Consider the following 24,310-nt stretch of genomic DNA (forward strand, 5'->3'; position numbering starts at 1 on the left):
GTTACAGTTTTACACACATTTACATTTATTTAATAAATGTGGGAATTAATCCAACTGTTTCGTATTACAAACACGCTGTTTTTTAAAGTTGCAAGTGATAAATGCTTATTTGAAACTAAAAGAAATTGCATCATTGTATATGAATTAGAGATGCATCAATAATCCATTTTTAATTGAATCGTGGCTCTTGAATTGTAATCGAATCATGAGCTGCTCAAAGATTCCTACCTCTAGAGCCTGAACTAAATATTGCTTGAATGTCAGTAAAAAAGCTACAGTTATAGCAAAGTGCCAGCATTATATTTTCTGATGGAAACAGAACCTTTCTATTTTGACATTTTGAAAATGTAAGACTTCCAGAGCGTCATGTGAAACGTGTCTCTTAAAAGGGCATGCAAAGGTTTTGTGTGCACTCGGATATAAAGCAAAGTTTGATTTAAACTAGAAAAAACACAGCTTATTGTAGTGTATTCCTAAAATGCATTAGTGTATTTTGCCACCAGTGTGTGAATGGGTGAATGTGATGTATAATGTAAAGTGCTTTGGGCATCATTGCAGGTATAATAAAGCGCTATATAAAAACAGACCATTTACCATTTTAAAAAGGCTGAAAATCTGTTTTACTATAGTGCGCCGTTCATAATGTACTATACATATCGCAATAGACAACACCCATATTAACCAGTGGATGAGGGCTTAATCATTGTGTTATTTGTAATAGCAATAGAGACAAAACACTGTAAAACAACAACTGCCCAATGTACTGCCACAAGAGGGAGGTATTAGCATGACTGATCTGAAAAACCTCACAGTCGTCCTTGATATATCTGTCCCTACTATCCCCGGTGTAATAGCAGATCTTATAATCTGCATCAGTTATATCTGTGTAAGGTAGAACATGCTTTAACTTTACAGATCTGAGATCGTCCCGGGAAAAAACCGGGTGACATTTCCTCTTGAGTGTCTGACCCAGGGCTGAGCTTAGTTACTATCCTGAGATCTGAAGACAGCTGCAGAGCCAAGCTGCCAAGGGTAGCATGCAGCTATGATTTGTAACCTCCAGAAGCGTTCATATTATCGACGGTGCAGGGGGAATCCAGCCTATTTCAAACAGTTTAAAGGCCAGTCCGTGCCCCAGAGGAAAATACGGCATGATTCGACAATGTTTATGTGTCCCTACTGTGTGTTGCCTGGGCTCTATGTTTGCAGTGTGTTAGTATGTGATTTGATTTTCAATACAGTAGCATAAGGTACAATACTGTGTGACAAGGTGGGAGAGAACAAGAGAACGATGGAAACAATGAGAAACTCAATTGCAATATGGCTGTTTATAATATGTTGGTTTTATGTGCTGCATTAATCACTATTTGTATCTGGAGTAACAGCAGTTATAAAAGATGTAGAACCACTGTTGCAAACTTTATTCCAAATTCCATGGGAAACAATTTAGTACAAGGTTAGTTCTATTTAGTTTGATGATCAATATCTTTACTGAGGTTAGTATTTGTGATATTGAACATGTGTCTAATGTTAGGGTTCTGTCCTGAGACTTTAGCAACATCCTTAGCTTCTCTACAGCTGCAACCACACTCAACACGAATGTACTCAGGCTAAAATGTAAATGGGTTGTAGGATAAATCCATATAGCTAATTCTACACAAAATTAAGTACTAGTACATTTTAATGGCTTTACTGTCATCACATGCCATTTGTGAATTGGTTTAATATACAATCTATCTGTATGCCATTTACTAATTACTTAGGAATCCTAACTTTGGACACATTTGAATGTAGCCATATAGGCTGTTCATCCTGTATTTATACCAAAAGCTCAATGATGACAGCCGAGAATGTCGTCATACACATGAGGACTAGATGCCGCAGAGGCCCCAATGGCCACAACAAGTAATGAATGAGCTGATGAATACAAATGATATCAAAACTTGACATGTTTGCTAAAATCTACACGGGTAATTAAGCTTATGGATATTTATTCTATAAAAGGGAGTATATTTTGATGTTCTGAGTGCTCACTTTTCTTAGTCTCCAGATGAGCAGAGGTTGCAGTGTCCTATTTTTGGAAGGGCTATCAGCAGTTCAGTGCCACAGGTCTGAGTGACAGGACAAGTGTGAGTGTTAGAACCGCCCCTCACTCATTTGGGGCAGGCATTCCTCCGTGTAAGCAGATCTCCCTCCCAGCCTATTCCTCCCTCCTGCTCCCTTGGCCTTGAGTGTTGGCCCACAGTAGGCATGGGTGGGTGCACAGAAGTGTGTATGTGTGTGTGTGTTTTCAGGTGTGAGCATCGGCCTCGGGGCTGGACTTCAGAGCTCGAACAGTGAAGCAGGCAAAGCGCCGGTCAGAGCTTGTACAGGGGGGCCCTGACTGCTGACCATTGGCCAAGGCATTGAGGGCCCCCAGGCAAAAACATTAAAAACACAAAGTGCCGGAGGATATGCAAGAAGAAGAATAGCTTGAAAAAAGTAAAAAAAGAGAAAGTAAGACGGCTTTACAATGGTTGCAGAGGAAGTGTTGATTACATTGTCTGGTGGAGCGCCATGGGGCTTCCGTCTCCAGGGTGGTGCGGAACATCACAGACCACTCCAGGTGGCTAAGGTAAGATGGGCTTCTGAGTCGGTTAAATGATGATGTTAAACATTCAGCTGCAACCAATATTTTAGGGTTTGTGAATAGAATAGTGTTTAAGGAAAGTGCAGTTTTAATAAATGAGCTTGGCCACCACAATGCAGGAATATGAGATTAGCATTTAGGCTAAGCACTGATTCATTATGTGACCTTTAAACTTAAAATTCAAATGGGAATGTTGTTTAATGATGATCTATGACAATATAAATATAAAATGAAATATAACTATTTGTTTAAACTGTGGTCAGTGTCGACATTGTAGTGAAGATATTAAGTCATATGTGGTCCTATTAATATGTAGTTTTTGTTCATAGCTTTGGGTTAACATGCCATTGAAACTATAATCCTTACTGTCACGTTTAACCGGTCAGATTTGTATTTATTTATGTGGAAACACCTGCATCATGGCAGCATGGCATGCAATAAATCAGTGTCAGCTCGAACATTGTAGTCGTCTGTCATCTTACAATTTGCCGCGTTTGGATGTTTTTCTGTTAGGAGTCTAATCTATATTTTTATATAACGAAATGATAAACCTCTCCCATTTTTCCAATGAAACAGTCTGGATATGTTGATTGGTCACATTTTCTTTCCAGTTTCAATCATTCACTGCACCTCTGTAGCGATAAAACAACTGCAGAATACTGCACTTAAAAAATAATAATGTTTGAGTAAACTTTACATGGGTTCATTTTGATGACATCTTTTGTGTCCTTGACATGAGCTGCAAAAGCCTCATTCCCACAACAATTAAACTCACTTTTATAAAGTGTTGACCAGGCAGGCATCTATTTTTGGCCAAGTCGCAGCAGGTCACAGGGTTAGCCAGGGTGTGTCTTTCAGTTCAGTGCTAAAAAATCCACCTCACACAGTTTGTACTTGCCGTCCTCAATATGGAGCTTTATGAGGAGGGATTTGCTAATTTTCGTGTAAGGGAAGCCAGTTACCTAAAACAATCATAAGTCTACTAATCTTGCATAAATTGTTAAGATGGCAAATACATTCATATCTACATTTGTTTACAATAACTGTGTCACAGATTAAAATATGTAGAGGCAGACAATGTCATGGTTGTACCCTGAGTGACGTGGACAAACCAAATCACCTTTACAGCAAAGGACAGCTGTTTTTGTTTCTATCTAAAACAGCGTGCTTCTTCACCCATGAGAACAGGATAGCGTAATCATGTCAGACGTCATGTTAGCCAACAGGTGTATGAGGTCTGACAGTTTGGGGTTTGGCAGCATTGGGTTTGTGCTTGTAGATCTGTGGCTGTGCTTGTTTGTGTGTTTATTTATGAGTGATGGAGTATTTCAGTCCCAGTGGCGAAGCTGTGTGTGTGTGTGTGTGCGGGCGCATGTACGGGTATTGGAACGGTTATGCTTTGTAAACAAGGTGACTGCATGAATAACTAATATCTTATATCACAAGAAGAACACTTTGAAAGACTCTCGTAAATGTGGATGCGGAGTTGTATTGCAGGTTAACAGGAATAGCTAAAAAAAACACAAATAAGTTGACTAATGCAAATCTAAAATCAAGAGTAGTAATATTTTATAATGCTTTTTTACTTGACAAAAATATTGAGCTTTTGAATTTATTAGGGGGCCTACAGACATAGTTTGTATCAGACCTGAGGCACTTTACGGCAGGCACAACGCCATGGTTCTGACAGACCATGAGCGCAAATAGCAGAGCTCCAAATGAAGACGGCTGCTGGCTGGCTTTTGCCTGTTTAAGTGTGTATGAGTGTCCCACTTGAGGAGCAACGTGTGGCATATGTTCACAACAAGACTAGCTGTCAAGACAAATCCACACATTTACTAATAGTGGAGATCTACTGATGAGCCATACCACTGTAACCACTGACACGTGAAGGAAATAAAACCTTGATTAGCTCAATTCAATGACACCTGTCAGTGTGTGCTAAGCTGGAACACTGTGTCCTTGTTGCGTGATTAAATGCAATGTTTAGAACACAGAGCATGCATTCCTTGACCTTGAAAGATGCACACCAGGGACAGGAAACCTGACTTTGATCTTCATGTTTGTTTCTTTAGGTACGTAAACGCAGCAAAGCCTGCAGAGCAGGACTGAGGGAGTTGGATGAGCTGTTGTCCATCAACGAACAGCCATGTGAATCGCTATCCCACGCTCAGGCTATGAACCTCATAGACAGCTCTCCAGGGACACTACACATCCGTATCAAAAGGTCAGGGAAGAACAAAATGATGAAGCTTTTTCATTTATTCTAAGATGTAAAGTTCTGTTATTGAAAAGTTAACTCTTACTACTTGTAGAGTACCTGCCGGATTTCAATCCGTTGTGCTTGTCACCCGCGCCCCGTCTCCCCGCATCGACAAGGAGTATCGTGCTTCCCTGCAGGCCCTGTCGCCCGCTGACCTTCACCACCAAGCGCCCATCCGTGAGATCCACCGTAGCCGCTCCTCCCTAACCAGCGGACTAACATCTCCACCTGGTAGCGAGGCTTACTATGGAGAGACTGACAGCGACGCAGATGTGGCGGGCTATGAAAGGCAACGGAGACCAAAACGACGCAGTCCCAACAATTCAAACACAGCAAAACCATTAGGGAGGACCCCCCATGAGGGCGGGGAAACATCGGAGTTGAGTGGCTATGACAGCGCTCCAGATGCACGTGTGTACTCAAGTTTGTCAGATGGACGTGGGGGAGGTGGAGACGGCGGGCTTCCGGGGGTGGCACGAAGGGAAGTGATTTACCAGCCACCTGGTCCAGGCATTTGGTCCTCCCAGACATCTACTGAGACTTCTTCCATCATCTCATCAGCAGACGACCAGGGGCCTCGAGACGGAGAGCAGGAGGAGGACTTCCCTGAGCTTGCTAATGTGCCGCTGGTATCTCCCGAGAGGGCAAAGGAGGCAATGATGCTGGGATCCCGCAGTCAGCTCGTGCCTATGGTGGGTCCTGTCAATAAACCAGTTGATGAGGAACTCACAACAACCTACATGGAGAAAGCCAAGCAAGCCAGTAAGTACAGCTAATTGTGGATATCCCATCAAATCGATACATTCCTATAGTGTAAATTCACAAAATTGTCTACAGTGAATCAAATGATTTAACCCTAATGGTTATGTTCTTCCGCTTGCCTAATCCACAACTTTACACATGCTTGCACATACATTAAATGACTCACAGATTTATCATTCACAACCACTAATGTGAGAAGCTTAAGGCTTGCCTGGAATTTTTTTCTGAAGTGCTACTGTAGCAGATTAGAAGATTGATAGCTGTTAAGGCATGACATTTGGGACGAGTTTGTATAATGACCTCAGAAATATGATGATCTTGCTGCTGTATAGAGTATACTAATGTGCCTGCAATCATATCTCAAAAAACTAAATGTGCACTGTTCACAAGATGCATACGTACCTGACATAATTAATTTAGTTTGTGTAATTTAATGTCTAATATGAGTTAATCCTAATAGCTGTGGCTTGTATACCCTGCAGAGCTCAACCGAGGAGATAATCCACAGGACAAACATGTAAAGGAAGCCAAAAGCAAATGCAGAACTATTGCATCTCTATTGACAGACGCTCCTAACCCTCACTCCAAAGGGGTGCTGATGTTTAAGAAAAGGCGTCAGCGCTCCAAGAAGTATACCCTCACAAGCTTTGGAAGTGTAGATGAGGATCAGTGTCAGGACTCACAAGAAGAAGATGAAGCTCTACTTGGCAGTGAATCAGAATTTGATGAAGAGGGCTTTTCGGCAGTTCCTGACCCCACATGGGATAGTGACTATTTGAATGTGCTGGAGAAGAGGGCAACTGCTGGTGTAGAGGGCCGTGGGAATGAGGAAGGAGATGTGCCAAGTCCAGGTTTGAATGCCACTGCAGGGAAGGGGGCCCAGCTGTTTGAACAGCAAAGAAAAAGGGCTGCCGAGCATGCAAGGAAAGTGGAGGCAACACATTCTCAGGCTACCCAACAGTCTGTCATGGAGCAAGCTCAGATGTTTCATCCAGACATACACATGCAGATGCAGCCGCTTCTACATCAAGAGGTACCCCAAACCACAAATCAAGTTTCTGTTGCAACTTACAGCATGCCTAATGGTGACCTACCCCAGGCTGCAGGTGGTACTGTTAACATGATGACATCATCTCCAGCTGTGAATACCATCATTGGCAATATACCACCAAAAGAAATGTCCATACCAGAAGTACCTTCCAGTCATGTTCTCAATAGAACTGCTCGTCCTTTTACACCTGGCTTCATTGCTCTACGGGCTGCAACTGCTCCTGTGGCATTCAAACCACATGCTATTAAGACAAACCAGCGACCAACCTCTGTAGCTGCTGTGCCACCACAATTTTCCACTCTCCCAGAGCAGGCTATTAATGCTACGTCAGTAATGTTTCAGTTATCTCCTGGTCCTCCTGTCCCTGCTAAATCTTCTGGTCCTGTAACTGATACAGCAGAGGCTCGTGTCATCCTAAACCCTTTGGCCTTTACCTCTTTGGTGGATGCATCACAAACAGCTCAACAGAAAACTGTGTCTTATCCAGTTCAGTATGTAACAGCGCCTCCAATGCCCATGCGGTCATTGTCCCCAGCTCCACCACAACCAACAGTTTCAGCTTGGACTCCTCCTATATCTCAAATTCCCAGTGCAATTCATACAGTTGCACTGGTTCCTCCAGTTGTACCAGTTACTCTTCAACCACCACCTCAAATTTCCATGACATCTGTACTTCCAGTTTCCATCGTTTCAAACCCTGAAACTGTAACACCAACCTCTGTTCCTGGTCTAGGAGGTCGTACAGGAATCTTACTTGAGGCTCGACGTCGCGGTGGAAAACCAAAGCCTATGTTTACTGTACCAGAGGTCAAGAAAAACTCACCGAATCCTGAACTGCTGTCTATGGTGCAGAACCTTGATGACAGAACCACTCAACAGAAATATGCTCAACCATTCTCGGAAGCTTTCTATGATAGTGTGCTGGACGGAAGCAGTTCTGAGGTTGCTGCAGGGAGGATACCTCCACCAGTAGCACCTAAACCTCAAGTTACGCATGAGGCCCCGCAGATTATCCAAGCAGGTGGTAAGGGAGCTCAGCTTTTTGCTCGCAGACAGAGCCGCATGGGTATGTATGCCATGGACACACCACCAGAAACGCCTTACCAGCAAGATATGGCCTTTAATAGTGCTGCTCAACACATTGACTATTCCTCCAACCCCTCCATTCCTTCCCAATGGAAATACTCCCCCAACGTTCGTGCCCCTCCACCCATTGGGTACAACCCACTCCTGGCCCCTTCAATCCCTGTAGGGCCTCAAAGGAACGTGGCCAAGCCAGCGAGCAAAGGTAAAGTAGGCTCCCAAAAAGAGGGTATAAAAGTTCTGGATTTCATGAGAAGACAGCCCTACCAGCTAAACTCTGCCATGTTCAACTACAGTGGAAGTGCTGGTAATCTATCAGCTGGTCCATCTTTCCAGGACCAGAGGCATGGCCATTATACTACGATGGTGGGAAGCTCGCTAACATCACCTAAGCAAATACCAGTGAAAACAGCTCGTACCTATGAGATAAAGCGATTCTCAACACCGACCCCTATGTCTGCTCCATCACTTGCTCCTAGAGTCCTTGCACCCCGCTCGGCCACTACACTCGGAGAGCGTATAAATCACTCTGACATGAGCACTCCACCTCCTGGTCCAATGCCAGACACCAACATAGCACCAGCCCTATTCAGGGACACTCCCAGAGCTTCACTTTCCTCCCAAATGGCTGGATTTCCCAGCCTTCCAAAATTATCTGCCATGCCTCTGCAAAACCCGGGGCCTGCAGCACCAGCACCTTACAGTCCAGTCTCCTACAACACTGGACTTCAGGCAGCCAAGCAGTTCCAGAGCGCTCCTGAGCTCAGCATCCTATCCCCCTTGCCTCCTTTCAAGGCTAACGCGGTTCAGGCACCTAAACCACGTTTTGTTGCTACCAAGGGAGGTGTACAGCCCTATGTGTGGAGACCCGGGGCTATTTAAACAGGAAATAAACCACGACACCTAGACATTACAATGGACAATTCATCTATTGTTGTAATTACAAACCCCATTTCCATATGAGTTGGGAAATTGTGTTAGATGTAACTATAAACAGAATACAATGATTTGCAAATCCTTTTCAACCCATATTCACCTTTTCTTTTAACAACACTCAATAAACGATTGGGAACTGAGGAAACTAACTGTTGAAGCTTTGGAAGTGGAATTATTTCTCATTCTTGTTTTATGTAGAGCTTCAGTCGTTCAACAGTCCAGGGTCTCTGCCGTCGTATTTTACGCTTCATAATGCGCCACACATTTTCGATGAGAGACAGGTCTGGACTGCAGCCGGGCCAGGAAGGTACCCGCACTCTTTTTTTACGAAGCCACGCTGTTGTAACACGTGCTGAATGTGGCTTGGCATTGTCTTGCTGAAATAAGCAGGGGCGCCCATGAAAAAGACGGCGCTTAGATGGCAGCATATGTTGTTCCAAAACCTGTATGTACCTTTCAGCATTAATGGTGCCTTCACAGATGTGTAAGTTACCCATGCCTTGGGCACTAATGCACCCCCATACCATCATAGATTCTGGCTTTTGAACTTTGCGTCGATAACAGTCTGGATGGTTCGCTTCCCCTTTGGTCCAGATGACACGATGTCGAATATTTCCAAAAACAATTTGAAAAGTGGACTTGTCACACCACAGAACACTTTTCCACTTTACATGAGTCCATCTTAGATGATCTCGGGCCCAGAGAAGCCGGCGGCGTTTGTGAATGTTGTTGATAAATGGCTTTCCCTTTGCATAGTAGAGCTTTAACTTGCACTTACAGATGTAGCGACAAACTGTATTTAGTGACAGTGGTTTTCTGAAGTGTTCCTAAGCCCATGTGGTGATATCCTTTAGAGATTAATGTCGGTTTTTGATACAGTGCCGTCTGAGGGATCGAAGGTCACGGTCATTCAATGTTGGTTTCCGGCCATGCCGCTTACGTGGAGTGATTGCTCCAGATTCTCTGAACCTTTTGATGATATTATGGACCGTAGATGTTGAAATCCCTAAATTTCTTGCAATTGCACTTTGAGAAACATTGTTCTTAAACTGTTTGACTATTTGCTCACGCAGTTGTGGACAAAGGGGTGTACCTCGCCCCATCCTTTCTTGTGAAAGACTGAGCATTTTTTGGGAAGCTGTTTTTATACCCAATCATGGCACCCCCCTGTTCCCAATTAGCCTGCACACCTGTGGGATGTTCCTAATAAGAGTTTGATGAGCATTCCTCAACTTTATCAGTATTTATTGCCACCTTTCCCAACTTCTTTGTCACGTGTTGCTGGCATCAAATTCTAAAGTTAATGATTATTTGCAAAAAAAAAAAGTGTATCAGTTTGAACATCAAATATGTTGTCTTTGTAGCATAATCAACTGAATATGGGTTGAAAATGATTTGCAAATCATTGTATTCTGTTTATATTTACATCTAACACAATTTCCCAACTCATATGGAAACGGGGTTTGTACCTTTTTTGGAAGGGGTGGTGTTTGTTTTAAATAGGTGAGCAAAATTACACATAGTTTAAGAAGCTTTTGGTTTGGGATTGCTGGTTCAGCAGGTTTTTAAATAGGGGTGACTATTGAAAAATATTTGCAGAAACGATAAATAAATCAATATGTGAATTATAGTTACTTTGCTGACATAACTTTATCTTTATTCACACGTATCCTTATATTAATGTGCCACTACCACACTTGATGCTATATATTCCACCTGAGGGAGGTATGGTTGTTGCAGATGTATTTCTAATAAAAATATCATAAAGATAACCCTTTAACCCTGTTGTTGAAATGCATTAAAAATGTTAAATGTAATTCATATTTGTAAACCAACTGTAGAATTAAACATTGTGGTTAATCTTGTCACATGTAGGTATGAATTCACCTTATGTACATTGCATTCTTACATGATTGGACTGTTCAGATTGTGTTCGAAATCTAAGACAAACTTTCTACAGCAATCCGAACAATCCGGTTGCGATAGTTTCAATGCCTAGTGGATAAAATGACTTTGGTGGATGAGAATATTTGCAAGCACCATTCTCACATGATAGAGATCCTTGCCAAGTACTGATTGTATATTTGTTAGTGGATATCACAGCTTCCAAAAACAGGAATGGTGCAGCAGGAACTTCATGCTACTGGGATCTTCTCAGATATGTGTACTAGAGTGATATTGTATCAAACAGATAACATTGAGGAAAGATTGTATTTTTTGTTTTGTTGATTTAATACAAAGTTGTGCAAAATGAGGATGGTTTACATCGAGGCACCCAGTATTTCGAAGAAGGGTTTATGATACGAAGAGGCTGTGGAAAGGTAAGATAACAATGGGCTAGATAGATGAATGGGGTCAATAATCATCACTACAAGTGAAAGGATTATGATCATTGTTTTGGATGCAAGATACAAAGTGGAATTGTTAAAGTAATGAAAATCCACAGGCTAGAATTTAAAGAAGGATTACAAGACAGGACCAGGATTAGAGATTAGATTAGATGGTAAAAATGAGGAAACGTTGATGCACTGGGGTCTGTGTGTTTTTCATTTTATAACGCTTGCAATTGAAAATGTAGATTTTTGTCATATCCACCTTTAATTGAATGTGGCTATTTTACCTAAGTTATACTTTTGTTATTTATTGCTATACTAAAATATATACAGTATTTCAAGTTCTATGTACCCCCTTGCATTGGTGATGCCATGCCTGCAAATTGTTTGTGGAACTGCAGGTATTACATTTGATAATGACCATGTGTCTGGATACTGAGAACATGTGTGAAGATGTTAATATTTAAAATACAATCTGATGATTTTAGATAAATAAAAATAGATCTGTGCTCTAAACTTGTCTCTTATGTCTGGTTCTATACTGCCATCTGCTGCTCACTAGGCAATACTACTATTGTACCTGAACATACACATTGTGAAGTATACAGCTGGTGAATATGTTACACATTTATACATTATTGTATTTTTTAACAACAAATGTGTATATATATATATATATATATATATATTTTTTTTTTTAATACAGTATAACCTTCACAAGTATTTGTAATGTAAAACGTACTGTAATATTTGTACATTTAAAAAAGATTTGTTTGAATATTTAGATACTCTACAGTTCAATAGTTGTTGAGAGTTAAAAAAAAAAAAAGGTGCATATTAAACAAATGTAGTAAGTTAAAATTATGATGTAGAAACAAACAATATTTTCATTCTGACTGTCCAGAAATGTATTTGAACAAGTCCTCCAATCAATTATGAATTTCTGTGTGGTGTTTTGAGTTATAGCCTGTAAGTAAAGAATAGCCAGTACTTCAGTACTTGGTCACGTCCTCCATAGTTACAGGGTACTCAATATATTGTTGGGAATATCAACAGCCATAGAGTACAGTGTTAATGGCAAAAACAATGGATATTCATATAAAATTAAAATACAAATAACAGGATTAATAAGATGAACAGTACAATGTATAAAGGAAAATATCAAAAGTATCAAAAGGGCCAAAAGACATGATCAGTATAGATTATTTTGTTATTATTTAGAATCATCATTATTATTATTATGTATTCTATCTAGCCATCAATCCATTTTGTATACCACCGGCATGCTGGAGCCTATCCCAGTTAAGCTCTCGGCCAAAATGCGGGGTATACGCTGGACTAGATATTATCTATTTTATTATTACATAAACATTTTAGTTTGATCAAGCATGCAGCACACATTAAATCCAAAACGGTATTTTTTGGAATCAGTGTGATCACTGTGTGTATTATATATATGAATTATATTGTTGACAACAACTTTCTCTTCATTTGTGATTAAGGATGTAAATACATCAGCAATTCTCAAACTGTGGTACGTGTACCCCTATTGGTACACGGGCTCCATCTAGTGGTACACCAAAGAATCGCTCAGTTAGGTATTCAAACACAATGTTACTGTTCAAACTGTGTTTAATGTTACAGTGGCCCAAAATATTAAATATATTTGTTAAATAAAACATCTGCCTTGTTTTTAATGAATACTTAGGCCGACTATGCTACTGTATTTTAATGGCGAGCCAAGTATTTTTTCCTGAGGTGGTAGCTGGTGCAAAAAGTTTGAGAACCACTGGAATACAGAAATAATGTAACGACAATATGAAATCTCAGGTATATAAAACATTTCATACAAAATATTTTGTAACTTTTTCTAACGTATTAATTTGTTTCATTTCCAACTTAATAAAAATGTAATGAATACAGTATAGAATATATCTACATTGTAAAAAAATATACACCAAAAATTACGATACAACACATGTAATGTATATCATTTCCGTCCAATGAGAATAGCAATACATGAGGCAAAGTGTCGTGTCGGGTGTAAAGACGCTGACCCTCCCTTTGAAACACAAATCCTACTTATAAACATGTGCTTAACCTCAGACGCGTAATGTGTACGTGTATGCATTACACTTTCTCTCACACCGTACAGCCCAAAACACACCCTGTGGTGCCTTGAGGTTATCCTGTAACTGATTTGGCTTCTCGGCGTTCCTGCTGCTAAATATATGCTCGTGAACCATCTGCGAGAATGATTTTGTTCCCTTAATATCCCCATCAGCACTTTCAGCTGGCCAGGCGACTGAACATTCCCCCCCCCATACTTTAGGAGCCCCTCAATCCCTATTCATACTCCTCAAAATCCACCTCCTCCTCCAACGCTGTTGCCTCCCACCCAGACGGACCCAGCCTGGAAGAAGACCTGCTATCTTAGTGTAGGGTGGGTATCGCACAGCCCCCGGACCTGGATCCAGTGAGTCGCACGGTTTAGAGGCGCTTGGGGATTTGTAAACTTGGGATCTTGGGTCTCTTACTTCTCTGCTCGATCTCACTCCATCAGGATTACATAAAAAAACAAAACTCAGGTGAGTAGAATGGCATCCAATCAGCGTGCATGTTAATCTTTTCCTTGTCTAAAAGCCTTGATTCGTACTGCAAAACATGGATTGGACACAAAATGCAGTCTTCTTCCTATACTTTCTTAGAATAGAAGTTGTGAGGAAATTCAGTTAGTTATAATATGTGTTTCTTTGAATGAGGCCGTTTTAAAATTATTTCATTTTGAAGCTATTTTAACACCACTTGGTTGATCTGTTCCATCTTACAAGGCCTAAACTAAGCAACGGGTGAATGTGCTGACCCCCCTCCTCTGTGCATTGCCGTCACCAAACCCTGTAAGGGAGGATGTTAAAACCAAACATCAAGGGGGTTCTGCAGCTTGTAATAATCTTCAGGAACTCAAAACTGCATCGGAAAGCCAACTAGTTACTAATTTGATTGATTTTCAGTGGTGTTTCTCAAACACAATGTGTTTCTAGGGGTGTGTTTTGTGCGCTGAAGTGTTGTATTCGTCCCATTTGACAGTCAAACGACGCGGTTACTCTTCACTAAATGTCTTGGCTGGGGATGGATTTTAAAAATAGCTGGGGTGGGTTCAGTTACAGCTGCCCAGTGTGATGTTTTGCCTTTTAACGTGTCGGGTGGGCTTGACATGATAGGCACTGATGGTGCTTGCACTGTATGCATCTCAGTCGAAATATCACTCAATTGCATCTGTTAATGTTGCCTATCTGTGCAGCCGACAAGAAAGGAGCAAGCATGCACATTGGGCTATACCGTTTCCCTCAGTATAGGCATCCGTTTCACACGGGGAATGCCGGAAAAATCTGAGGGTATGGACACCAGCCTTGAACTTGACAAATGAGTGGTGCCCACGGTGCCTGCATGTGTGATGCTTCCGGGTCCAAGTGGAGAGGCTTTATGGGTTGTCAATGCCATAGGTGTTGACAGTAAACAGTGAACCCTGGAACGCCGCTGCTATGACACACCCCCTTGGTGCATTTGCACCTAAGTACAGCGGACTTAGAGTCATATTACTGGTATTTAGTTTCTCAAAAACAATTCTCTCTATTCCCTCTTATGTAATTATTTACATTTTGATTAAACTTGCAGAAATGTATAAGAAGGGTTTGCTTATGCTGATTTGCGGGTTGAATATTTTTCGGCATGTTTTGACACTAAACATTGTTCTCACTTTGTCTCCCTCCCCAGCCATGCCTGTAAGAACAACACCTGCCCCCTTAATAAAGAGGAGAAAGCCCACCAAAGTCATCATTGACCTATCAAAAATCAGTCAAGATGGTAAGGATGACTTATATTTCCACAGCATCCCAATATATTATCTGGGAGGGTATACCAATTCAAATAAAGATGGTAGAGTGCTACAGTAAAATAAAAATGTAATACCATCAAAAGAGGTTGCTATGCAGTAGGGCAGGGGTGTCCACAAATTAGCATCCCACAGCTAATTTTTTTTAACAGGACTTTTTAAAAATACTATTAAAAAAGAACACTTAAAAAGAGCAAACAGTGGAAATGTAACCAGTTCTAACACAAAAGCTGCCATGCTGACTGTTTTTTTCTTCAAAGCTGTCATTGCGCATAAAAATAATAATGAATCAAAATCAATGTTGTTAAGGATTATTTACCTATTCAAGGCTCCAATTCCACTTTGAAATTTTGGGGGGCAAAATATTGCATATTTTGTGTGTTTGCCATATAGAAAACAAAGTTGTCTTTGACAAAAGAGCATAAAGTTAAAGTTAAAGTACCCACGATTGTCACACACACACTAGGTGTGGCGAAATTATTCTCTGCATTTGACCCTTCACCCTTGATCACCCCCTGGGAGGTGAGGGGAGCATTGAGCAGCAGCGGCGGCCGCGCCCGGGAATAATTTTTGGTGATTTAAACCCCAATTCCAACCCTTGATGCTGAGTGCCAAGCAGGGAGGTAATTGCTCCCATTTTTATAGTCTTTGGTATGACTCGGCTGGGGTTTGAACTCACGACCTACCGATCTCAGGGCGGACACTCTAAACAAACAAACAAATAAGAAAACATAAACAAATAAGAAGGTCAGCTGATAGATCTGAAGCTGATCTAGAAACTTAACTGTTGAACGTTTTTAAAAAATACTTATTTTTAACACTTTTATTAATAAGGCTATTTTGGATCCCCAAGAAGTTTTTGTTTTTTTTAACTGTCATTGCTCAAAAATGATTTATGAATTAAAATCAATGGTGTTATGAATTATTGACCTATTCAAGACTCAAATTACTTTACAGCAAATACATTTTTAGGGGGAAACTATTGCACATTTTGTGTTTTAGCCATAAAAAACAGGGTTTTGACAAAAAGGGCATAAAACATAAAAAAAGACAAACATCTTTATATCAATAGACCTAAAGTAAAACTATAAGCGTTGAATAAAAATTAAAATTTAATAAATCAATAAATAACCTATTTTCAACATTTTTATGACTGAAGCCCAGAGGTGGGTAGTAACGCGCTACATTTACTCCGTTACATCTACTTGAGTAACTTTTGGGATAAATTGTACTTCTAAGGGTAGTTTTAATGCAACATACTTTTACTTTTACTTGAGTATATTTATAGAGAAGAAACGCTACTTTTACTCCGCTACTTATATCTACATTCAGCTCGCTACTCGCTACTAATTTTTATCGATCTGTTAATGCACGCTTTGTTTGTTTTGGTCTGTCAGACAGACCTTCATAGTGCCTGCGTTTAAACAAATACAGTCACTGTTGACGTTCACAATCCGTTCCAACAATCAGATGCAGTCACTGGTGACGTTGGACCAATCAAACAGAGCCAGGGGTCACATGACCTGACTTAAACAAGTTGAAAAACTTATTCGGGTGTTACCATTTAGTGGTCAATTGTACAGAGTATGTACTGTACTGTGCAATCTACTAATAAAAGTTCCAATCAATCAAAGTGTGAAGGAAAAAAGACCCTTTTTTATTTCAACCGTACATCCCGTCAAAAGCCTAAAGACTGACTGCACAGTTCCTGTCTTCACAATAAAAGTGCCGCTCCATCGCGCCTGCGCTTTCAAAATAAGAGTCTCCGAAAGCCAGCGCAAACAAGCTAGCAAGCTACGGAGTTTGCTGCCAATGTATTTCTTGTAAAGTGTATAAAAAACGAATATGGAAGCTGGACAAATAAGATGCCAAAAACCAACCACTTGCATGTGGTATTAGACAGAAAGGAGGAACTTTTTTTCTCCTCCATTTGAAAACGTGGACATTATCAGCACTACTGTCTGATTCCAATCAATGCAAGTCATCAGAATCAGGTAATACACCAACTTATATTCTTGTCTTCATGAAAGAAAGGAATCTATATGTGTTAAACATGCATGTATATTCATTAAAACACCTTTAACATGCAAACAAAAACGGCAAAATAAATAAATATAAATTATATACTGTATATATCAATGTATGTGTATATATATATATATATATATATATATATATATATATATATATATATATATATATATGATATGTGTGTGTATGTTACTCATCAGTTACTCAGTACTTGAGTAGTTTTTTCACAACATACTTTTTACTTTTACTCAAGTAAATATTTGGGTGACTACTCCTTACTTTTACTTGAGTAATAAATCTCTAAAGTAACAGTACTCTTACTTGAGTACAATTTCTGGCTACTCTACCCACCTCTGCTGAAGCCCTACCGGGTCCCCTGGACCAAACTTGAAGGAAGCACTAAAGGTTAAAAAATATACATATGTCTATACATTGCATTCATTTTGAAATTGAAAGATATCAAAATGGCCCCCGCATGCTGTGATTTTGCAATGTGCGGTCCTCAAAGAAAATGTTTGGACACCCTTGCAAGTAGGAGCTTTAAGGCGACAAATCTACCTTGACTTGCTGATTTTCTTTTGTGACGGTCCTTACCTAGATTACGAGATCGTGCCAAATATATCCGAGTTCGACTTGGGAAGAAAGATCGGGGTGCCGAGGGACATCATGTTGGAGGAGCTCTCGCTGCTCAAGAACAAAGGCTCCAAGATGTTCAAGATGAGGCAGCAGCGTGTGGAGAAGTTCATCTACGAGAACAACCCCGACATCTTCATCGGTGACTCCAATGTGAGTGCCTGCAGTGCATGGAACGCAGACCAGTTAACACAGGGTTCATGAGGAAATGACAACGGTTGCATTGATCGTGTTCTTCTCAGGACGACCTGCAGGGGTTCGTTCCCTCGCTGGGCGGTCACATGGGGAGTCAGACGATAAACCTGGGCGGGTATTTGCTTAGCAAGGACGTTGGGCAGCTGCATTACGGAATGTTTCGATATGGAGGCCTCTCCCAAAAGCCTGGAAGCAAGGGTGGAGCCGCAGGAGGAGCGGGAGGTGCTGGAGGAGCAGGTGGTGCAGGGGAACACGGTGAAGGCCAGCATGGGAAAGATGGAAAGGGAGATGGATCTAGTGAGGGGTCTCCACTAAAAGGTTGGTATAAGAAGTAGAAGGTAGAACAGAATATACCGTAAATTCCGGACTATAAGTCGCTACTTTTTTCCGACACTTTGAATCCTGCAGCATATAAAACGGTGCGGCTAATTTATGGATTGTTCTTCACTATAATGCAAATAATAAAAAAAACAAGCAAATACACTGAATAGATATGTTAATGTTTGTGCTATGGCGCTATCCTTTGGACGAGTTTGCTCACTGCAGGGGCTGCAGTGCTGAACCGGAAGTATAAGTGCCGTTCGGTCTTTCAGTTCTCCATAGCGTTTGCATAGCTGCTGGACTCTTGAAAGAGGTTCCGCAGCCTCCGAAGCAGAACCTCCAGGTTCTGTAACAGCTTCTTCCCTCAAGCCGTAAGACTCTTGAACGCATCATAATTAAATTATCCCCTCAACTCCCCCCAGAATGGATTAACTTGCTGGAATAAAAAAAGACAATATAACATACATCCATAAAACGTGGACACATGTGAAAAAGTGCAATATATTTATCTGTACAGTAATATATTTATTTATTTATATATATTTATTTATTTTATATATATATTTATATATTATTTATATGTATTTATTTATATATGCACCTTATTGCTTTTTTATCCTGCACTACCATGAGCTTATGTAACGAAATTTCGTTCTTATCTGTGCTGTAAAGTTTAAATTTGAATGACAATAAAAAGGAAGTCTAGTCTAGTCTAGTCTATTTTATACTCCTATTGATTCTTCATTCGTCACTCCAAGCGACGTTTGTAGGTTTTACAATATAACTAAAACTGTTTATGCTTACTAAACTGTCCCATGTGTGATGTCTGTAGGAGTGTTTTCATGCTTATTTGTACGTGCTATATTAATGTAATCAGGCTAACGTCGTTAGTATTAGACAATATGCTAACCCGTTTACGAGTGTCTTTTATAGTAGTATTAACTTACAGCCGCATTTTTTTTGTATTGTTTTATTTTCGTAAATTTACCAAAACATAACCGTGGACTCACTGAGTCAGTTTAGTTGATTGGAAAGCTAGTGACAATGACTTCTGTTTTGTTAGATCAGCTGTTTTACTGCCGTGTTACAGACACCGTTTGGAAACAATTATTGTATGGAAGTAAACATTTACAAAAAAAAATAGTGTAAATAACTAATTTCACAACGTCTATACATCTGTGGCTTATAATTCGGTGCGGCTAATATATGGAAAACATTTTTTTTCTTCAAAAATGTAGTGGGTTCGGCCTATATCCCGCTGCGCTTCATAGTCCGGAATATACGGTAGTTTACCACCGGTAAGAAACAGTGTGGTCCTCAATAAAATTAATACAGCAATTGCATTTCATTTGAACAATGAAGCAAACCTTTCAAGTACTTTGAGTTGGGGCCCTGCTGCCTCATTTAACATTAATTGAAATGTATAAGTCAGTTACATTAGGTATTTTTGTCAGTTTGGGTTACAGGAATGGACTGCATTTCTAACCTGAGCTGAAAAAGTTTGGAAAACACTGTCAAAAGTTGCCAACTCTAAGCTGAGAAAACATAACTGAAAACTAAATTAGACTAAAAGAATAGCATGACGGACAAGTTTTCCCCATCTATAGTTCTCAAAATGCTGTGCTTTTGTCTTGACAATAGACAAAAAAGATGCCCTAACACTACAATTAAGTACTGTAGATGTAGGCTGAGGCCCGCCAAGTTTGTCTCATTCTTCCTTGACAGGTGGTGGAAAAGGTGACGCATCCAAAAAGATGCACGGGGAGGGTTACAAATCACCGTGGGAGAAGGCCATGAAGGGCGACGCAGGTTTGATAGCCACTCTAAGTGCAGCAATGCCTGGCCCGTGTAAGCAAATCGAACTGCGCAAGTACAAAAGCTTCAACAGGTATTTCCCTCTTTGTAAACATTGTTTATGTGTTTGGTTGAACTCTTGACCTTTTGGAGATTCCAGTTCCACAATAATGATTGCTTGAGTCAATGATTTTCATTCAGGACAGAGATACAGTATTTGTCTCTTATGCATTGTTAATTGTTAAAAGTAAGCTATTCTATTTTGCGGGTACCTCAGGGTTCCAGCCTTTGACTTTGCCTGTTTTTCATCTACAGGAACAGCCTCAAAGCAATTATTTGCAGATAATGAAGCAAGTATTTTTTTAACTAAATAATCTTGTATTGCTAGGAGTGCTATGCCCTATGGCGGATATGAAAAGGCCAGCCAGTTCATGAAATTCCAGCTGCCAGACAGTGTGAAAATCCAATTGATGGCCGAGCCCCTGATGGTGTACGAGAATGACCTCAACCTCCGACCTTCCTTCAACCGCACGCCCATTGGCTGGATGGGCAGCAGCGAGCCCTGCAGCATCCATGTGGAGGTGCCCTACGAGGGGGAGACCGACGAGCTGTGAAGAGTAGCCGCGTTGTTACTAACGCCCACCGTGCTCAGACTAACACATACGGTCCATGCAAAGAAAACATGAGAGGATGCACGCATACATGCTGGCATGCACACTCACCTTACATGACATGTGGCAATGTTCTTGCTCTGAAAGGCAAAAGAACAAAATGTACACGTTTTACAGATTAAACGTGACTCTCTTAAACATACTTCATGTCAATGTGTCTGCATGTCCTGTTGTGGTATCCAAGCTCTTCTGTGTTTTTAAAGTTTCTGTGACCTCGTCATAGGCTCGTCAAAGTGAGGTTGCATGCGGAGATTTAACTGCAGAACGCTTAGCCTATTATTTCATCGACTGTTTATTTCAAATAAACCCTTTTTTCAAACTGCAACAATATTTGTCATGAGGCCTTGTTCACATGTGCAAATATATTCTACTCAGGTAACTACATACTTGCCAACCCTCCCGAATTTTCCGGGAGACTCCCGAAATTCAGCGCCTCTCCTGAAAACCTCCCGGGACAAATATTCTCCCGAAAATCTCCCGGTTTTTAGCCGGAGTTGGAGGCCACGCCCCCTCCAGCTCCATGCAGACCTGAGTGAGGACAGCCTTTTTTCATGACGGGAGTACAACAGGGTGACAAGAACTAAATCATCCAGACTAGAGATAAATTGTATTACTATGTTTATCTTACCTACAAATAAATATATTTGTTAATTTAAAAAAAAAAACTAAATACATTTTTACTATATTTTGCTAAAAACATCAAAATTAATTGTATTTTTATTTGTATTTTTTCTGACTCCTTATTACATCCAGCCATAGAATTATACATTTAAATAAACATGTTTGAAATAATTAATTTTAAATGATCATAATAATTAATCTAAAATGACCATATCTAATTATTAAAATAATTGCTTGTTTATCAACAACTTCAGCATTTTATTCATTACATTTTGAAGCTCTCAGAAGCCAAGTTATGTTATATTAAGATTTATTTATGCAAGTTTGAAGTATCAATTATCTAAACACAGTCTTGTTTGCATATTTTCAGGATGTGTATATATATATATATATATATATGTGTGTGTATGGAATGCTTGACTTGGTGAATTCTAGCTGTCAATATACTCCTCCCCTCTTAACCACGCCCCCACCCCAACCCCCCACACCCCACCTCCCGAAATCGGAGGTCTCAAGGTTGGCAAGTATGGGTAACTAATCCAATAACGTAAATTTAAATGTTATGACTCTTTTAAGCATGTACAAAACCCAAAACCAGTGATGTTGGCACGTTGTGTAAATCGTAAATAAAAACAGAATACAATGATTTGCAAATCCTTTTCAACCTATATTCAATTGAATACTCTGCAAAGACAAGACATTTAATGTTCAAACTGAGAAGCGTAATTTTTTTTGGCAAATAATCATTAACTTTGAATTTAATGGCAGCAACTCATCGCAAAAATGTGGGCACAGGGGCATGTTTACTACTGTAAAAAAAAAAAAAAAAAAATGTTACATGGCCTTTACTTTTAACAACACTCAGTAAACGTTTGGGAACTGAGGAGACCAATTTTTGAAGCTTTGCGCCAAACATTTTCAATGGGAGACAGGTCTGGACTACAGGCAGGACATTCTAGTACCCGCATTTTTTTACTACGAAGCCACGCTGTTGTAACACGTGGCTTGGCATTGTCTTGCTGGAATAAGCAGGGGCGTCCATGGTAACGTTGCTTGAATTGCAACATATATTGTCGTTGAGAAATATTGTTCTAAAACTGTTCGACAATTTGCTCACGCATTTGTCACAAAGTGGTGACCCTCACCCCATTCTTGTTTGTGAATGACTGAGCATTTCACCTGTGGGATGTTGCAAATAAGTGTTTGATGAGCATTCCTCAACTAAGTCTTTTTTGCCACCTGTGCCAGCTTTTTTTAAACACGTTGCAGGCATCAAATTTTAAATGAGCTAATATTTGCAAAAAATAACAAAAAGTTTACCAGTTCGAACATTAAAACCTCTAAAGGCTTAGTTGGCCACATGCATGGACAGCAACTTTTAGCTCTTATTTCCAAAATTGTGTACACTACTGAATTGGGGTCTTATGGCCCTTATGTGGACACTTATACTGCTATCTGGTGGTGTCAGAAAAGTATAACATACAATGGAAATTGGAAAAAAAAAGTGTAAAAATAAGAATTAGCATGTCACTAAACATGAAGTACACGTTTGTTACTTATGGACTAAGTACATCATATAAAAAGATGATTCTTAGTTTTTATTCTAATTAGGGTCCAATAAGCCCATATAGCAAAGAGAAATAAAAAAAAGTATGTAAACAAACAGCTTGGGCCTTAAGAGGTTTTTAATTAAGTATCTTGTCTTTGCAGTCTATTCAATTGAATACAGGTTGAAAAAGATTTGCAAATAATTGTATTCTGTTTTTATTTACAATTTATATAACGTGCCAACTTCACTGGTTTTGGGTTTTGTAAAAATAAATATCATTAACAAAGAAAGGATATGTATAGAAATCTAGAGGGTAAATATCTTGCCTCTACAAAGCATGTCTTGCAATCCTTTTGTGTTTGTTTATTGGCAGCAACACATAAAGAACTGCCTGTGTTGGAGTTGTGGTTTTGTTCTCACTTTTTGATAGGATTTTTAAGTAATAGTTGACATTAAAGCATTGATCTTACTAACATTTTTAGGCAATGCAGGAGGTGCAGGTGTCACTTTCTGCTTTGTGCACGATAGCCATTGATTATTAAATCGGTAAACGAGTTTAATGTTGGTTATATTATGTAACGTTTACTGAAAATCAGTAATAAAGCAAAGTACACTGAACAGCATTACTAAACCGCCACAATCAGGGAAAGAAAATGACCAAATTACATTTGAACCTTTTCCACGAGTCCTCCCAGCCTGGTGGGGGCGGTCATGTCGAGGAGACAGCATCCACGGAGAAGAAGAACAAAGAGCGGAAGCGATACACTTTCGTGTGTCGCTTTTTTTTTTTACGTGAACTAAAGTTGCAGTTCTACCATATAGTTCGTTTCCAATTTTGTGGACTGCATTTGAAAACACTACATGGACACCAAGCTGACATTTCTAGGTAATACGCCGAATAAACATTTAGCTATCGTTAGCTAGCTGTCGTTGGTAAGGAACTATACGAAGTTTACGACTCGACAGTGACGCGCTATAGTCGACTGGCAGTACTCGGGAAGCACACAACTATTCTACTTGTTCGTAATTATCTGGTAATTACTAAACAATCCTCATACAAATGTGAAATTGGCTTACTTTTCCCCCGTTGATACAAATTTCCCGCTAACTCGACTGTCGTGAAGCATTAGGCGTTACCTAGCAACGAACGACACCTTCCTGTTACTACTACAGTACCGTAAAGTAACTTCCGTCAACAAGGTCAACAAACCGAACGTAGTAGCTCAAGTACTCATTTTAACGTTGTATTTACAATATGTGAGTTAGTGTTGATTGGATTTAATGCAGGGGTGTCCAAAGTGTGCCCCGGGGGCCATTTGCGGCCATACTTGCCAACCTTGAGACCTCCGAATTCGGGAGATTGGGGGGGGAGGTGGGCGGGGTTAAGGGGGAGGAGTATATTTATAACTAGAATTCACTGAAATTCAAGTATTTCTTATATATATATATAAATAAAATAAATACTTGACTTTCAGTGAATTCTAGCTATATATATATATATATATATATATATATATATATAAATTAATAAAATAAATACTTGAAT

The 24,310-nt window shown here is 39.9% G+C and overlaps 4 protein-coding genes across 5 annotated transcripts in view; 3 read left to right on the top strand and 1 right to left on the bottom strand.

The window, feature by feature from the left end:
• LOC133609786 (arylsulfatase I) overlaps positions 1–23,999 on the bottom strand; it is a 44,144-nt gene extending 20,145 nt beyond the window's left edge. The window contains exons 1-5 of the mRNA XM_061965739.2: positions 23,842–23,999; positions 20,646–20,674; positions 20,196–20,531; positions 17,862–18,033; positions 17,575–17,774 (exon numbers count right to left, since the gene is read on the bottom strand). The gene's annotated coding sequence lies outside the window, so the exon portion shown is untranslated. The remainder of the gene's footprint in view (positions 1–17,574; positions 17,775–17,861; positions 18,034–20,195; positions 20,532–20,645; positions 20,675–23,841) is intronic.
• synpo2la (synaptopodin 2-like a) lies at positions 2,347–9,244 on the top strand. The gene is made up of 4 exons (XM_061970890.2): positions 2,347–2,614; positions 4,705–4,856; positions 4,945–5,654; positions 6,137–9,244. Exons 1-4 carry the CDS (start codon positions 2,513–2,515, stop codon positions 8,668–8,670), a joined length of 3,498 nt encoding a protein of 1,165 aa, XP_061826874.2. The 5' UTR covers positions 2,347–2,512; the 3' UTR covers positions 8,671–9,244.
• myoz1a (myozenin 1a) lies at positions 13,404–20,913 on the top strand. Its single transcript, XM_072911821.1, has 6 exons — positions 13,404–13,645; positions 14,832–14,921; positions 17,579–17,766; positions 17,856–18,126; positions 19,855–20,017; positions 20,312–20,913. The coding sequence occupies exons 2-6, from the start codon at positions 14,834–14,836 to the stop codon at positions 20,535–20,537; spliced, it is 936 nt and encodes a 311-aa protein (XP_072767922.1). The 5' UTR covers positions 13,404–13,645; positions 14,832–14,833; the 3' UTR covers positions 20,538–20,913.
• Positions 23,543–24,310, top strand: part of hhat (hedgehog acyltransferase) — a 193,883-nt gene continuing 193,115 nt past the window's right edge. For both annotated transcript variants that reach the window (XR_009815778.2, XM_061965759.2), the window contains exon 1: positions 23,543–23,650. The gene's annotated coding sequence lies outside the window, so the exon portion shown is untranslated. The remainder of the gene's footprint in view (positions 23,651–24,310) is intronic.

Source organism: Nerophis lumbriciformis, linkage group LG02 (assembly GCF_033978685.3).
Source record: "Nerophis lumbriciformis linkage group LG02, RoL_Nlum_v2.1, whole genome shotgun sequence".
NCBI classification, from domain to species: domain Eukaryota; kingdom Metazoa; phylum Chordata; class Actinopteri; order Syngnathiformes; family Syngnathidae; genus Nerophis; species Nerophis lumbriciformis.